Raw genomic sequence first — 15,382 nt, 5'->3', positions numbered from 1 at the left:
TGCCAGCAGCGCTCACCGTATGCTCTCAAACTTCTGAATCTCATCCGCACACCTAACTTACTGCCGCCCCCTGCTACGCTTGCCTTCTCTTAGAATCCACTCCGTTATAATTAAGAACCAGCGGTTATCTTGCCTTCGTATTACATTTGGGCATAAGAGTTAAATTCGCTGAGGACAGTGCCTTGCTAAGTCACTCAGGAGATAACTGCCAAGTATAATCAATGAGTTACACAGACTGAGCAGCACGGCGGGTCTAAAAATTAATATTCAGAAAACCAAAGTAATGTTCAACACTCTAGCAAGGCAACAGCAGTTCACAATTGGCAGCGAGGTGCAGGTGCTGGAAGTGGTAAAGGAATGCGTCTACTTAGGGCAGGTAGTGACAGCTGATCCGGATCATGAGAGGGAAATAACTAGAAGGATAAGAATGGGGGGAGCACATGTGGCAGGTTCTCTCAGATCATGAATAGCATATAACCAATCTCCCTCAAAAGAAAGGCATATAACAGCAGTATCTTAGCGGTACTCACCTATAGGACAAAAACGTGGAGGATAACGGGAAGGATTCAACTAAAATTGGCAGCCACGCAAGGAGTTATGGAAAGGAAAATTATATGTGTAACGTTAAGAAACAGGAAAAGGGGAGAGTGGGCAAGGGTACAAACGCGGGTCCATGACATATATAATCCAAGTCAAGAAGAATAAATGGGCGTGGACAGGGCATATAATGCGAACGCAAGTTAACCGATGGTCCTCAAGCGTATTGGAACGGATTCCAAGGAAAGGCAAGAGCAGCAGGAAGCGGCAGAAAGCTAGGTGAGCGAATGAGATAAGGAAGTTTGCGGAGATAGGATGGCCGCAGCTGACACAGAACAGAATGAATTTGAGAAATATGGCAAAGGCCTCGAGTGATGGTATCGGCTAATTGGGTGTCCTTGTGTGTGTGTGTGTGTGTGTGTGTGTGCGTGTGTGTGTGTGTGTGTGTGTGTGTGTGTGTGTGTGCGCGTGCGTGCGTGCGTGCGTGTGTGTGTGCGTGTGTGTGTGTGTGTGTGTGTGTGTGTGTGTGTGTGTGTGTGTGTGTGTGTGTGTGTGTGTGTGTGTGTGTGTGTGTGTGTGTGTGTGTGTGTGTGTGTGTGTGTGTGTGTGTGTGTGTGTGTGTGTGTGTGTGTGTGTGTGTGTGTGTGTGTGTGTGTGTGTGTGTGTGTGTGTGTGTGTGTGTGTGTGTGTGTGTGTGTGTGTGTGTGTGTGTGTGTGTGTGTGTGTGTGTGTGTGTGTGTGTGTGTGTGTGTGTGTGTGTGTGTGTGTGTGTGTGTGTGTGTGTGTGTGTGTGTGTGTGTGTGTGTGTGTGTGTGTGTGTGTGCCGACACTCGATGGTACCCATAAAAGATGGAGTCCTCATGTCGCCCGCAGACAGCCTGGATTGCACAAGCCCCACAGGTGGCAGCACCTACCATCCCAGGGCGGTGCCACAGAGTTTAACTGCTGCACCATTGCGCCATTTGTGGTATGAGGACTCCCAGGGATATATGAATGTTAGGTAAAGGAAGACCAATTCTGTATATATAGCCATTAGCTTAATGGTACCTATAAAATGATGCGTCCATGAAGCGGCCCTCGCGTCGCACTCTAGTCGCAGGCCAGAACTCGCGCCATGCGGGGCGCCGGTCAATGAAGACGAAGTTGGCACTGGGCCGGTGGACGTGCAGCGCAATAAATCTTGGTTCGAAGGCCAATGCTGTCGGAGCTAGTTCTCCGTCGCCTTAGCTCCGACCGATCGCAGGTTGGCAGTCTGGGGTTGGAGACAGGTTACAGATTGGCAGCCTCTCGGTTTCTTCGCATAAAAACCGAAGCCACCTGAGGCTAAATACAGCACCTTCGGTCGAGAACTCCTTGCACTTTAACTCACCATCAAACATTTTTTCCCACTTCCTGCAGGACCGGGATTTTCACGTCACCACGAACCATAAGCCCTTGACGTTTGCCTTCCAAAGGAACCACAGCACCTGCACTGCACGCGAGATGCGCCAACTGTGTTTGATCTCCCGAGTTTACAGTGGATCTCCGTCACGTCCATGGCCCGGAGAATGCTGCTGCTGATGCGCTTTCCCATGTTAGTGCCATGTCGTCCGAATCACCAGTGGACATGGATGACCTAGCGGCTGCACAGCGCAACGATCCAGAGTTGCATCGTCTTGGCTCCTCATCCACGTTCCTGTCCTTCGCCGAATGCCCACTGCCGTTTTCCTACCGGTTCCTTACGTGCGAGATATCCACTAGCGGCTCGCGCCCCTGCGTACCCTTGGCCTTCCGCCGCACCATTTTTGAAAAACCGCACCGCTTGAGCCACCTGGTATCCGTGCGACGCAGAAGCTGGTCACATCTTGCTTCCTTTGGCCAAGCATCAACGCCGACGTCCGCCGATCGGAACGCACCTGCCTTCAGTGCCAGTGCGTCAAAGTTCACCGACATACCGTCACGCCTGCCTCTTCTTTTCGACTTCCGACGCGTCGTTTGCCCACGTCCACATAGACCTTGGAACCCTCCCTTCATCACGTGGCCCTGTTACCTGCTCAAATGTGTGAATTGTTTCACCCGCTGGCCCGATGCGCTGCCCATTATTGACACTACGGCACAAACAGTTGCTAGGGGCTTCATGGCCGGCTGGGTGTCTCGTTTTGGCTGCCCCTCTTGCGTCAGACCTGACCACGGCCATCAGTTTCAATTGGCCCTGTTCACCGCCCCTGCCAGCATTTTGGGCGTTCGCCACATTCATACCACCACCTACCATCCTTTTGCTAATGGCATGGTGGGACGTCTTAATCGACAACTGTCGGCTGCCCCTATCACTTATCAGGGTACGCTGGTCCGACCACCTTCGACCCCCTCATCCTTCTGGGCATCCACTCGGGACTGAAGGCTGACCTGGGCTACTCTTCTGCTTAGCTAGTCTACGGCGTTCCCCTGCGCCTCCCTTCTCGCATTCGTCCCCTCCATTCATCCATGATGCTTCCACCCACCTCCGGGGCTTGCGCAACACATTTCGACACATTACTGCTTTCATCCATGCTGACCGTCACCTTCAGTCCGTGTTTGTCAGCTGGGATGTAGGCTCTTGCCGCCATGTCTTAGTCCAGCGTGACCGCGGTAGTCCATTCCTAACATCGCCCTACATTTGACCGTTTCGCTTGCTCCATCGTACGCCTAAGAAGTTCACGCTCGACATAAACGGTCTTGAAGATGTCGTGTCTACTGACAGACTCATACCAGTCTATGTTGCCGCTCCTCCAACCACGGTCCATCCACCCACTCTCGCTTCAACCCTGCCACCCTTCTACTGCGGCCTCATCAAAACATGTCTGCTCGGCGGCCCCTGTGGGAGCCCTGTAGCACCTGTAGCGCACCACGCGTCGCGCCCTTGTCGCCGGCCAGAACTCGCGCCGTGCGCGGCGCCGCTCAATGAAGACGAAGTTGGCACTGGGCCACGCCGCGCGTGCAGCGCAATAAATCTTGGTTCTAAGCCCAACGCTGTCGGAGGTAGTCTTCCTCGTCTTAGCTCTGACATCGTCATGCAACCTTGCATGTCGCGGCTAAATTAAAGGGGCCATGAACAGCCTAATTTCATGCATGCCCTGCTTATTGCGTTTAATTTCCAACACGTCAACTTACAACTCCCCGAAGTTTCAGTTGATTTGATGCGGTAGATATTGTCTGAAATAATTTTAGTCGTTTCTTTTGCGAATAGCTAGCTGGTCTGGCAACCCCTGGTCGCTGACGTCGTAAGGCCATGCATACTCGCCCCGCCTCTTCTGCTGCGCGCTGTTCGCTGCTTTGAGGTGCTTGCACGCACACCGTGAACGGCGGGCGCTAGAAAAGTTTTTTAGCCTAGCGATACGAAATGTATTTTCCGTGTTTTCTTTTTGGAAGCATTCAGCATAGTGCGCGAGATTATATAGTGATCCTTGGGAAAGCGGGCTTGGCGTGGCGCCCGCCTTGTGATGTCGAGGATACAGAAACCGCTGGGTTTTCATTTATTTTATTATTTATAAATACTGCGGTCTTGAAATGAAGAATCTCGCAGGTGGGTACATACATTTATATAACACCAAAGGACAACAAGAAAAATACATCAGGCAAGGCGTCAATAGCAGCTAAATTACTGCATCACACTGTATTGTTCGTTATCACAACATTATAATACATACCCTATAGTCATCGAGCCAAGCATATAACAGGTTATAATCAAGCACTTTGAGTAAAACAGTACAAATTACGGAGGAAACGAACCCTAAAAAATTCGTCACTTATTGCAGGAGCGCCTCAAAATGGGGCAAAGAATTCTACTATATGACCGGCAAGGTTGTTCCGTTCGGTAATGGTTCTAGGAAAATAGGAATATTTGTATCAGTTCGTTCTCGTAGATAAAAGGCTTTACGGAGAGGTAATGTCGCAGGCGTGTAGCATAACCACTAGAGTAATTACAGTTTTCGAGATGTCACTGTTGGAATGTCCATTAATTAACTGTAAAAATAATTTCAAGCGACAAATACGATTTCTATCAGGAACGGATGGTAAGCCACTTTTTTAAGAATATTAGTGATAGAGGTGCAGGCATAGAAGAAAAAGCGCCTGCATCCGTGGAGAAAGATGTTTCTCTTCCGCTCGCGCGCTCGGACTTCTCTTCCGCGCGCTCGGAGGGACCGCCACAGTTTTACGTCTCGTCTCCGGAGGTTCTCCTTCGAACTGCTCGTAACATTTGGTGTGTAAAGACGCAGATGTGACAACGAGGTAGCGGCAGTGCTATCGCTGAGCGCGTGCTGCTGCCGGGCTCTAGAATAACCGCGGACGCCTAGAAGGCCTCGTTCTGCGACTGGTTCTGCCTTCCTGGTTCTGGTGGTTCCTGAGCTATTAAACCCCGTTTCAAGTGGTGGAGGTTGCTCCTGATCCCGTCCTGGAGCTCCGCAGCGGCACTGTAACGTCAGGAATGTCGAATAACGCCCCCCTGGCTCCCCAGCCACCGGCTGCTCCGCTTGTCTGCTCCGGCACACCTCGACAACGGGACCCGGCTGTCTTCAGTGGGCTCGGCGACTCTGACATCGAGGACTGGCTGGCTTCCTACGAGCGGGTCAGCACGCACAACCGCTGGGACGACGCCATGAAACTAAACAACGTCATCTTTTACCTGGCTGATGTCGCCAACCTCTGGTTCCGTAACCACGAAGCCGATATCGCCACATGGTCCACGTTCAAGACGAGCTTCACTGAGGTATTTGGCCGTCCTGGCGCGCACAAACTTCGCGCCGAACAGCGCTTACGCGAACGGGCTCAGCAGCCTGGCGAGACATTTACTAGTTATATTGAGGACGTGGTGGATCTTTGCAAGCGCGTGAACAGCGATATGACCGAGGCTGATAAGATCCAAAATATCATGAAGGGTATCGATGAAGATGCATTCCAAATGCTTCTAGCCAAGCAGCCGGCCCCCGTGGCCTCCGTCATCAGCCTCTGCCAGAGCTACGAGGAGCTCCGCGAGCTACGCGTCCTCACTCTTCGCACCGTACAGCCTGCTGACGTCCTGTCCGCTGATGTCGAGACCGCAGGAGGGCAGCAGCTCAGGCATGACATTCAGAAGTTCATTCGAGAGGAGATCGCACGCCAACTAGCGCTCATCTCTGGAGTTCGGAACCCCCCGCCAGCGCTGTCTCCCACCCTTCAGCAGACGATCCGAGCCCAAGTCGCGGAGGCCCTGCCACCCCTGCCCCAGCAACCTGTTGCTGCCCCTCTTACGTACGCCGCCGTTCTTGCCAGACCACCATCCCATCTCTTGAGCCCTTTTCAAGACGCCACTCAAGCGCCGCCACCTTCGACGCCCCCGCCTGATTTCTCGTATCGGGCTCAGGTGGCACAACCGTCGCCTCGCTTCACGCCGGCAGTCTCGCACTACGGTCGTGTGTGGCGTACTCGCGACAATAGGCCTATCTGCTTCGCCTGCGGCTTCGCCGGCCATGTAGCCCGCTACTGCCGCAGACGTCCTTCTTCGCTTGCTGACGCCCTGCCACCATCTGCGTATGGGTCTTACATACAGCCGCCCCGCGTGCAAGCGGACCCATTGCCTCCTGCCTTCTCCACCAACCGCCAGACTGCCACCTCTCATCGTTCCTCTTCTCCGCGGCGCCGTTCCCTATCTCCTATGCGCCGTCGGGCCAGCCCTTCCGCTGCGGAAATCTAATGAGCGCAGTTCCCGAGGCAAGAGCTGCGTCCCCTGGGAACTCTACAAGGCCTCTGCTCTCACCAACAAACGTTATTGATGTTTTTGTCGAAGGTGTTGCAACCTATGCTCTCGTGGACACCGGAGCTGCTGTCTCAATTATGGACGCGAAATTTTGTCGAAAACTGAAGAAAGTCATGACGCCATTTTCGGGAGTTTCTCTTCGCACTGCTACCGCCGAACAGGTCGAGCCGCTCGCAACCTGCACCGCGCGAGTCGTTATTGAAGACGCCTTGTACATCATTCAATTCCTGATCCTCTCCTGCCCTGCCCAACGCCTACCCGGCCGCAACGTCTCCTGAATATCCGGCCAAAGTACACCTGTCTCACGATGTCGAGCTCCCGGCAAATTCCTCTGTCCTTGTATCCCTCTCGTGCGCCTCACCACGCAACCAAACTGCTGTAACTGTACTCTTTACCCCCTCGGAGTTATTTCTTCGCCGCAAGAACATGCCGCTACCCTTCGCTGTCCTCACGGTGACCTCCGGAACGACAGCCACGCTCGTCAGCAACCCTCTCATCTCCAGTGACCCTGATTCATGGTGAATGCCTTGGGTGCGTCGAACCGGCTGAACTTCTGCAACTTGACGACGACCGAGAAACTGCTCTCCCGCCATCGCTGGACTCTCTTACTCCTGTTCCCCTGTCATCCCCACCGCCCTCTGACATTCTGTATAGCGCCATCGATCAAGATCTCACTTCTCCCTACCGTGACCAGCTGTTCCACCTGTTACACCAATTTCGTTCATCGTTTGACGCGTGCCAGTCTCCCCTCGGGCGTTCTTCACATGTCCACCATACCATCGATACCGGCTCCCATCCACCTCTGCGACAGCGCCCATATCGCTTGTCAGCGACAGAGCGTCGAGTCCTCAACGAGCAAGTGGACGACATGCTCGAGCGTGGGATTATACAGCCGTCGCACAGCCCTTGGTCATCCCCGGTCGTGCTGGTTCGAAAGAAAGATGGCTCCATATGATTCTGTGTGGATTATCGCCGCCTAAACACAATAAGTAGGAAAGACATTTATCCTCTACCACGCATCGATGACGCCCTCGATTGTCTGCAAGGTGCGGAATTCTTTTCGTCCCTGGATCTGCGTTCTGGATACTGGCAAATCCCAATGTCAAAATGCGATCATGAAAAAACTGCTTTCGTCACGCCCGACGGACTATACGAATTTAACGTCATGCCATTTGGTCTTTGCAATGCCCCCGCAACATTCGAACGCATGATGGATAACGACTTGCGCGGCTTGCGCTGGAAGACGTGTCTTTGCTACCTCGACGACATCGTTGTTTTCTCGGCCGACTTCTTCACACATCTGACTCGTCTGCGCCAAGTGTTGACCTGCCTCACCGCCGCCGGCCTGCAACTAAATTTGAATAAATGCCACTTCGGCGCTCGCCAACTGACCGTACTCGGCCAAGTCGTATTCAAAGCGGGCATCCTTCCGGATCAGGCAAAGCTTCGCGCTGTTGCCGACTTTTCAAAGCCCTCTACTCTCAAAGAACTGCGGAGTTTCATTGGCCTCTGTTCCTACTTTCGGCGCTTCATCCGAAATTTCGCTACAATCATTTCGCCTTTGACGCGGCTTCAAGCCCAGAACTCCTTGTCGTCATGGTCCTCTGAGTGCGATGAAGCTTTTGTTACCCTACGTCGACTCCTTACTTCACCTCCCATCCTTCGTCATTACGACCCTAACGTCCCGAGAGAAGTACACACGGATGCTAGCGGCGTGGGCATTGGTGCTGTGCTCGCCCAGCGAATACCTGGATTTCCAGAATACGTTGTCGCCTATGCGAGCCGCACGCTGTCCAAGGCCGAGATCAATTACTCTTTCACAGAAAAAGAATGCTTGACCATTCTGTGGGCGATAACCAAATTCCGACCATACCTCTACGGCCACCCCTTCGACGTAGTCACCGATCACCACGCTTTGTGCTGGCTGTCATTGTTGAAGGATCCATCGGGTCGCCTTGGCCGCTGGGCTCTGCGCCTCCAGGAGTACGACATTCGAGTCGTCTATCGCTCTGGCCGTAAGCACTCTGACGCTGACGCCCTCTCCCGGTCTCCGCTGCCTTCCGACACTGCGACCATCTCGAGCATTGACTCCGAGCTGTCCTCGTTGCGCCCGGTAAACATGCTTGTGGAACAGCGCAAGGACCCCTGGATTACATCTCTCGTGCACCATCTGTCTGGGCCCCCTACGGCAGCTGCCTCTCGCTCACTTCGGCGACAAGCCCGTCACTTCACTCTGCCTGACGGTATCCTATATCGTCGCAATTACATGCCCGATGGTCGAAAATGGCTCCTCGTCATCACTCGCCAACTACGAGCTGAAGTCTGCGCCTCTGTCCATGCAGACCCCTAGACTGCTCATGCTGGTGTTTTGAAAACCTACACTCGACTTCGGCACCGGTACTACTGGCGTGGAATGTACAGCTTTTTACGCAAGTACATTCACTCATGCATTGTGTGCCAACGCCGCAAGTCTCCGTCACAGCGCCTTTCTGGCCCATCGCAGCCATTACCTTGCCCTGCCCGTCCCTTTGATCGCGTCGGCATCGACCTTTACGGGCCCCTGCCCTCTACCCCTTCAGGTCACCGTTGGGTTATAGTCGCCATAGACCATCTCACGCGCTATGCTGAAACGGCGGCTCTTCCGGCGGCTACAGCGCGAGACGTGGCCTTCTTCATTCTCCGCCAGCTCATTCTCCGCCACGGCGCCCCTCGTGAGCTTCTGAGCGACCGCGGCCGTGTGTTTTTATCCGAGGTTGTCCAGGCGCTTCTGCAAGAGTGCCGCATCGTTCACAGAACCTGCACAGCGTACCATCCTCAGACCAACGGCCTCACCGAACGGTTTAACCGGACACTCGGTGACATGCTCACCATGTATATCAGTCCCGACCATTCCAACCGGGAACTCGTTTTTCCGTTCGTCACCTACGCATATAATACCGCTGTCCAGTCCACCACAGGCTATTCTCCGTTCTTTCTTCTTTACGGCCGCGAACCTACAAGCATGCTTGACACCATTCTTCCCTACCATCTTGATGCCTCTGACTGCGCAACTGCTTCTGAAATTGCCAAGTATGCCGAGGAATGCCGCCAGCTCGCCCGTTCCCTCACGTCCGCTGACCAGAATCGACAAAAAGAGCGTCGGGATTCCGGTAGTCAAACTCACGTACCCCTTTCCCCCGGCTCACTCCTCTGGCTCTGGATCCCTGCTGGCTCTCCTGGCCTGTCGTCCAAATTCCAAGCCAAATATCAAGGCCCTTACCGTGTTCTTTCTCAACCTTCCCCTGTGAACTATGTCGTCGAACCACTGACACCCTCCTCTGACCTTCGCCGTCGTGGCCGTGAAACGGTGCATGTCAGTCGTCTCAAGCCTTACCATGACCCCTTGATCTGCACTACGCCTTGAGTCGCCAGGATGGCTCCTTTCATCCACGAAGATGTGACAACGAGGTAGCGGCAGTGCTATCGCTGAGCGCGTGCTGCTGCCGGGCTCTAGAATAACCGCGGACGCCTAGAAGGCCTCGTTCTGCGCCTGGTTCTGCCTTCCTGGTTCTGGTGGTGCCTGAGCTATTAAACCCCCTTTCAGGTGGAGCAGTGCTGGGTAACGCTTCCCGACTACCGCACTCCGCACAGCATCACAACGACCCTCACACCTGTCCACCAGCGACCCAGCCGCCATATCCGCGGAGAGTCGCCTGAATTTTGGCCCCTTTTCCCGCCTAAAAGGACGACGCAGCCTCGGCCACCGAGTCTAACTAACATGGCCACTGACACCGGGTCCCCGGTAACCCGATCTTGGTATACCTTGGTATATGATCTTGGTATCTTGGTTGATCTTGATATATGAGTCCCAGATCATTACGGTATATTCTAATATTGGCCACACAATAGTGTTATACGCAAAGAAACGTGTTTGAGGAGTATCGAACCATAGTGTAAGCCTCAAGAAGAATATACTTTAGGAGAGTTAACTGCTGGGCTAGTTGGTGTTGCATACTGAAAGATTTTGCGCCTAACACACACCACACACAGAAAGAAGACGACACCACGGGCGCACACTTCAACTGTTTATTGAGGGTGAAGCACTCGACATATATAGGCCACGAAACAAAACACCGCGCATGCGTACAAGGTAACATGAAAAAAAAAAAACACTAGCTGATTAGGCGCGATAAAAACTTGCGCTCAGCCTCATAAAGAAAAACCGATGTATCACTAACACAGTTAGGGCCCGCATTCTTGATGTAGAACGCTTCCAGAGTTTCTCGGGATGTCTGACACCTGCCCCTACCCAAAATCCTCGCCTCACGGAACCGTGGGAAGCAATCGGTGCAGGCTCTGCAGTGAACCACAAGTCGCTCACCTTCGTTATTTTTTATATCTAGTGCATGCTCCCTAAGCCGGTCATTGACACACCGCCCCGTCTGTCCAATATAGGATTTTCCGCAGGACAGAGGAATTTCATAAATCACATTTGTGGCACACTTCACGAAACGCTGGCCATGTTTCTTCTGGCAGCCAAGCTTTTGCCTATCGCAAGTAATGCGACGGCTTAACTGGGAAAGCTTTTGGGGAGCCGAGAATACCATCGGTACATTATACCGGTTAGCGACTTTTTTCAAGCCGTGCGTGACCTTATGAATGTATGGGAATACTACAGGCCAAAAAGAATGTTTTACGAAGAGCATTTGCCGAGACGGTATCATATGTTTGTTCCAAGAAAGATTATTGGAAATCCATAGGCCTAGATATTTGTAGCATGTTACCTCAGAGGGCGTACTATCGGAAGTACCATGCTGGTAGAGGAGAGGATTCTTTTTAAGCGTTATTCTCATGTGATTCAGGTGAGAAAACGCTTCGGCAAAACCTTTCGTAGCAACAACCTTTGTCTGATTTTGTTGCCGTGCCCACTGCCGCAGTTTGAATGGTTTTGCGACAAGTTGGTCTCTTTACGATCTCTGTTGTTACTGGCGAAGGACGTCGAGACTACAAGCGAAACAATTGAAGAGCGACTGAAAGTGATCGCGAAAGGAAATAAAACAAGAGAAAATGGCGACCGACCAAAAACTAGGTTTAATGGATAAAAAAATAGAAAAAATCGGTAAGATTGAAAAACGTCATGTAATGCGTGGAACGAGTTGATACACTTGAGAAAATGGTTGTATCCTTGAAAACAGTTGATCTGGATAACAGAAGCCAAAGGTCTAATCTCATTATATATGGCATTCAGGAACAAGAAAATGAGGCCCCCCCAACGCTTGCAGGACACTGTAGAGAAAATGTTTGAAGAAAATGTAGAAATCAAAACGGCAGGCTTTGAAAGGATCCATCGTCTCGGACGAAAGGAAGCAACTGACGATTCAAAGCATAGGCCTGTTATATTAGAATTATTTGACTACAGAGATAAAACTAACATACTGGGAAACTGCGCTAAGCTGAAACAAAATGGGTATTCAATTGGAGAAGACTTTTCCCGAGCTGTGCGAGAAGTTAGAAAGAAACTCTGGAAGCGAACACAAGTAAATCGTGATCAAAAAGATAAGGTCTACCTCAAATACAATGAAATAAAAATAAAGAAGCGTTTGTACACATTGGACGAAGAAAAACACGACATTATTGAAGTTACAAAAAACGAAAGCCAGGACGACGCTCCAGCCCGAGCAACTCGAAGCCGCCGACGCCCCTAACTGTTATCAGTGTTAATGCGCGTAGCCCCGTAAACAAAGTTGAACAGCTAGAGGCAATATTGATTGCTCTAAACCCTGATATTGTTTGCATCACAGAAACGTGGCGGCACGCAGATATCAAGAGCCATGAAATTGCTCCTCCTGGCTACACCGTGGTTCGTAAAGATAGAATAACTAGATGTGGGGGAGTGACTGTGCTTCTGAGGCAAGGCATACGCTATTCACTAATGCCAGACGTTTCAGGCGTCGAAGCAGTCTGGTGTATGTTTAGCTAAGTCAGAGCTCTGCCTGCGTTGGCGCTGTGTACAGACCCCCAAACGCAGAGGCTTCCTATCTTGAGCCGCTTTTGGAGTATATGCAGAGGTACATGCTGGGTGGCGCTATAATAATGGCAGGTGACCTCAACCTTCCAGACGTAAATTGGAACTTGCTAAGCCCGTCCACGGCAATAAACTATCTTCTGGTAAACTTTTTATTCACTCTGGATCTACCAGAGGTTGTTCCCAAGGCTACTCGGGTGCAGGGTACTTCAAGCTCTATTCTGGATCTTATTTTCCTAAGCGATCATTTTCTGAATGAAAAGGTTAGCATGAATATTTTTGTTGGTTTATCTGATCATAATCTCGTTGTGTGCACACTATCGTATCCAGCACGTTTTCGCCAGAGTGGTTCTACAAACCATGTACGGATTTTAACAAAGCTGATGATGCAGCTATCATGACATACCTTCCACACGAATATCTCGATTTCCACAACCTATGCACAGAAGGCTCTGCAGACATCGATGAAATATGGCTGCAGTTGAAAAATCATGTAATGCACTGTATGAGGCAGTTTGTTCCACTAATAAAAAATACCACAAGAAAGTACAATCCATGGATAAATCGCGAAGTAATTCACTTAGAACGTAGAACTAAAAGGTTGAGAAAATCCAAAAAATTAAGCCCGGTTTCAGACTACTGCCAAAAGGTTAATACAATTTAAAAAGAAATGAAGGAAAAGACTAAAGAAGCAAAGCAGCAATTCTGTAAAACAGCTCTTAGCAACTTTATCAAAGAATCGCCCAACAAATTCTGGCGCTTTATTAGTGACAATGAAAACCCTCCAAACCCATTGCCATCTTACGAAGAAAAAAAGCAGGCGGTTGCGTTTAACGCATTTTTCCAATCCGTATTTACACCAGACAATGATATTATGCATTCTTTTAGACAAGAAAACAGAGAGCAATATAGTGTACTTGATGTCCCAGTCGTAACAGAAGAAGGAGTACTATCATTGTTGTTAAACCTAGATGCTAAAAACTGCAGCGGTCCGTACGAAATTCCAAATGTATTCTAGAAACGTTATGCCGAACCCATGAGTAAGTACCTATGCCTTATGTTCAATAATTTCATATGCGAGCGCTGCCTCCAAGCGGAATGGAAAGTTGCAAAAATAATACCAGTTCATAAATCAGGTGATAAGACTTGCCAGTGAAATTACTGCCCTATTTCTCTTACGTGCACTTCCTGTAAAGTTATAGAACACATTATCCTAAAATCAATAACAGAGTTCGTTGAACATAATAACTTTCTCCATCCCCCAACAATATGGCTTCAAGCGTGGTCTGTCTACTGTTACACAACTTGTCGAGACTTTACATCACTTCGCAAAACCAATTAACGACCAAATGCAAACAGATGTAATCTTCTAAGAGTTCTCAAAGGCCTTTGACCGGGTCTTGCACGCCAAACTGGTACAGAAGCAAAGTCATATATTAGAGGGTGGGTCTGTAGTCCGATGGATCACCAATAATTTAACCGACCGTCCCCACTTCGTGCAACTCGACGACCACACTTCAGATACTCTCCCGGTCATTTCCGGTGTACCACAGGGCTCTGTTTTAGCCCCAATTCTCTTCCTTCTCTTCATAAACGACATTGCTGACCAGGTAGAAGCGTAACTGAGGTTGTTCGCAGATGGTTGCATACTGTATAGAGAAATAAAAGGCCGAGAACATCAAATAAGCTTAAACAATAATTTTGGCAAGGTAGCAGAATGGTGTTCGAAGTGGCAAATGGCCCTTAACTTAAACAAAACAGTTTCAATGACTACAACAAAAAAGAAATTCAAACTTAGCTTTCCTTACGGCTATAGCAGCTCTGCACTCAAGACAGTCACCGAGCACAAATATTTAGGCATCATTATATCAGCCAATCTGGGGTGGACAGCTCACGTAGATCACGTAACAAACAAAGCGATGCGTAAGCTCATGTTTCTGAAACGAGCGCTGCGGTATTCTACGAAAGAAGCCAAGCTTTTGGCATATACTAGAATCATTCCCCAATACTAGACTACGCAAATGTCGCCTGCTTCCCGTACACGCAAGATAACATAGCTACGATTGAGGCTGTCCAACGAAAAAGTGTGCGCTTTATCTGAAACAGATATAGGCGCACCGATTCTCCGACGATGATGCTATCTGAGACTGGGCTTGACACGCTAGCTAGTCGTGCGACGCTTCGCCGTCTGAAGTTTCTGTACATGATTTTACATTACAAGCTTAAGGTTGGTTCTGCTACATGCATTACCTTGAACACTTCCAGGGAAACGCGTCACAAAAATGAACTCACCATACAGGAATATTTCTGCACAAATAACACCTTTATGTTCTCCTTTTTTCCGCGAGCTGTGCGCGAGTAGAACTGTTTTGATGATTCAGTGATTGTACAGCCAACTACTGAGAAATTTTTGGCGCTAGCTGGCAAAAGTGTATTGTCAGGAAAGAAACTGTAATTTTTATTTACTTTTTCAAACATTTTGGGAAGCTTTTCATGTATTTGTATATTCCATGTATTTATTTGTATTTCTCGCGATCATTTATGAAGGAAAAAGGTGATGATTATGTTATCTTTGTATTGCCTTTTTCAATGCATATTCTTATTGTCCCCATAATCTTCACTGTACTTTTTGCATACTTGAAATAGTGTTTATGCCTGCTCGACTGTTTCCTGCGGCCAAAATCCACTCCTGTAAAATTTCCTGAAACAGGGATTGGCAGTATTGATAAATAAATAAATATACTGTTTTATCAAAATTTATTACCATTTTCCGCCTATCACACCAACGCATCACCTTCTGAAAGTCATTATTTAGCCTGATTTCACCTTTAATTGAAATAATTCATTCATAGAGGACACAATCATCAGCATATAATTTAACATGGACATAGAGATTATGGACAATATCGTTAAGAAATATAATAAACAAATTCGGCCCAAGCACAGATCCTTGGAGGACCCCTGATTCAACTGGAATGCCATGTGAGCGGACACCATTTAGTGTAACAAACTGGCGCCTGTTTGTCAGGTAAGCTTTAAGCCTGGTTATTAGTTTATCGGTTTTTATTACAGAACTCAATTCTTATGTT

At 49.6% G+C, this 15,382-nt stretch overlaps 1 protein-coding gene across 1 annotated transcript; it reads left to right on the top strand.

Annotated features, from left to right (window-relative positions):
- The first annotated feature begins 4,981 nt into the window (after nt 1–4,981).
- Nucleotides 4,982–6,226, top strand: LOC144129480 (uncharacterized). Its single transcript, XM_077663650.1, has one exon. It carries the CDS (start codon nt 4,982–4,984, stop codon nt 6,224–6,226), a length of 1,245 nt encoding a protein of 414 aa, XP_077519776.1.
- The last annotated feature ends 9,156 nt before the right edge of the window (nt 6,227–15,382 follow it).

The sequence above is a fragment of the Amblyomma americanum genome, chromosome 4 (assembly GCF_052857255.1).
Source record: "Amblyomma americanum isolate KBUSLIRL-KWMA chromosome 4, ASM5285725v1, whole genome shotgun sequence".
Classification (NCBI taxonomy): Eukaryota; Metazoa; Arthropoda; class Arachnida; order Ixodida; family Ixodidae; genus Amblyomma; species Amblyomma americanum.
This window is presented reverse-complemented; position numbering and strand designations above follow the sequence as displayed.

Bases quoted from the DNA above. Each gene is read 5' to 3' on its own strand.
- LOC144129480 (XM_077663650.1), top strand. From the start codon at position 4,982: ATGTCGAATAACGCCCCCCTGGCTCCCCAGCCACCGGCTGCTCCGCTT.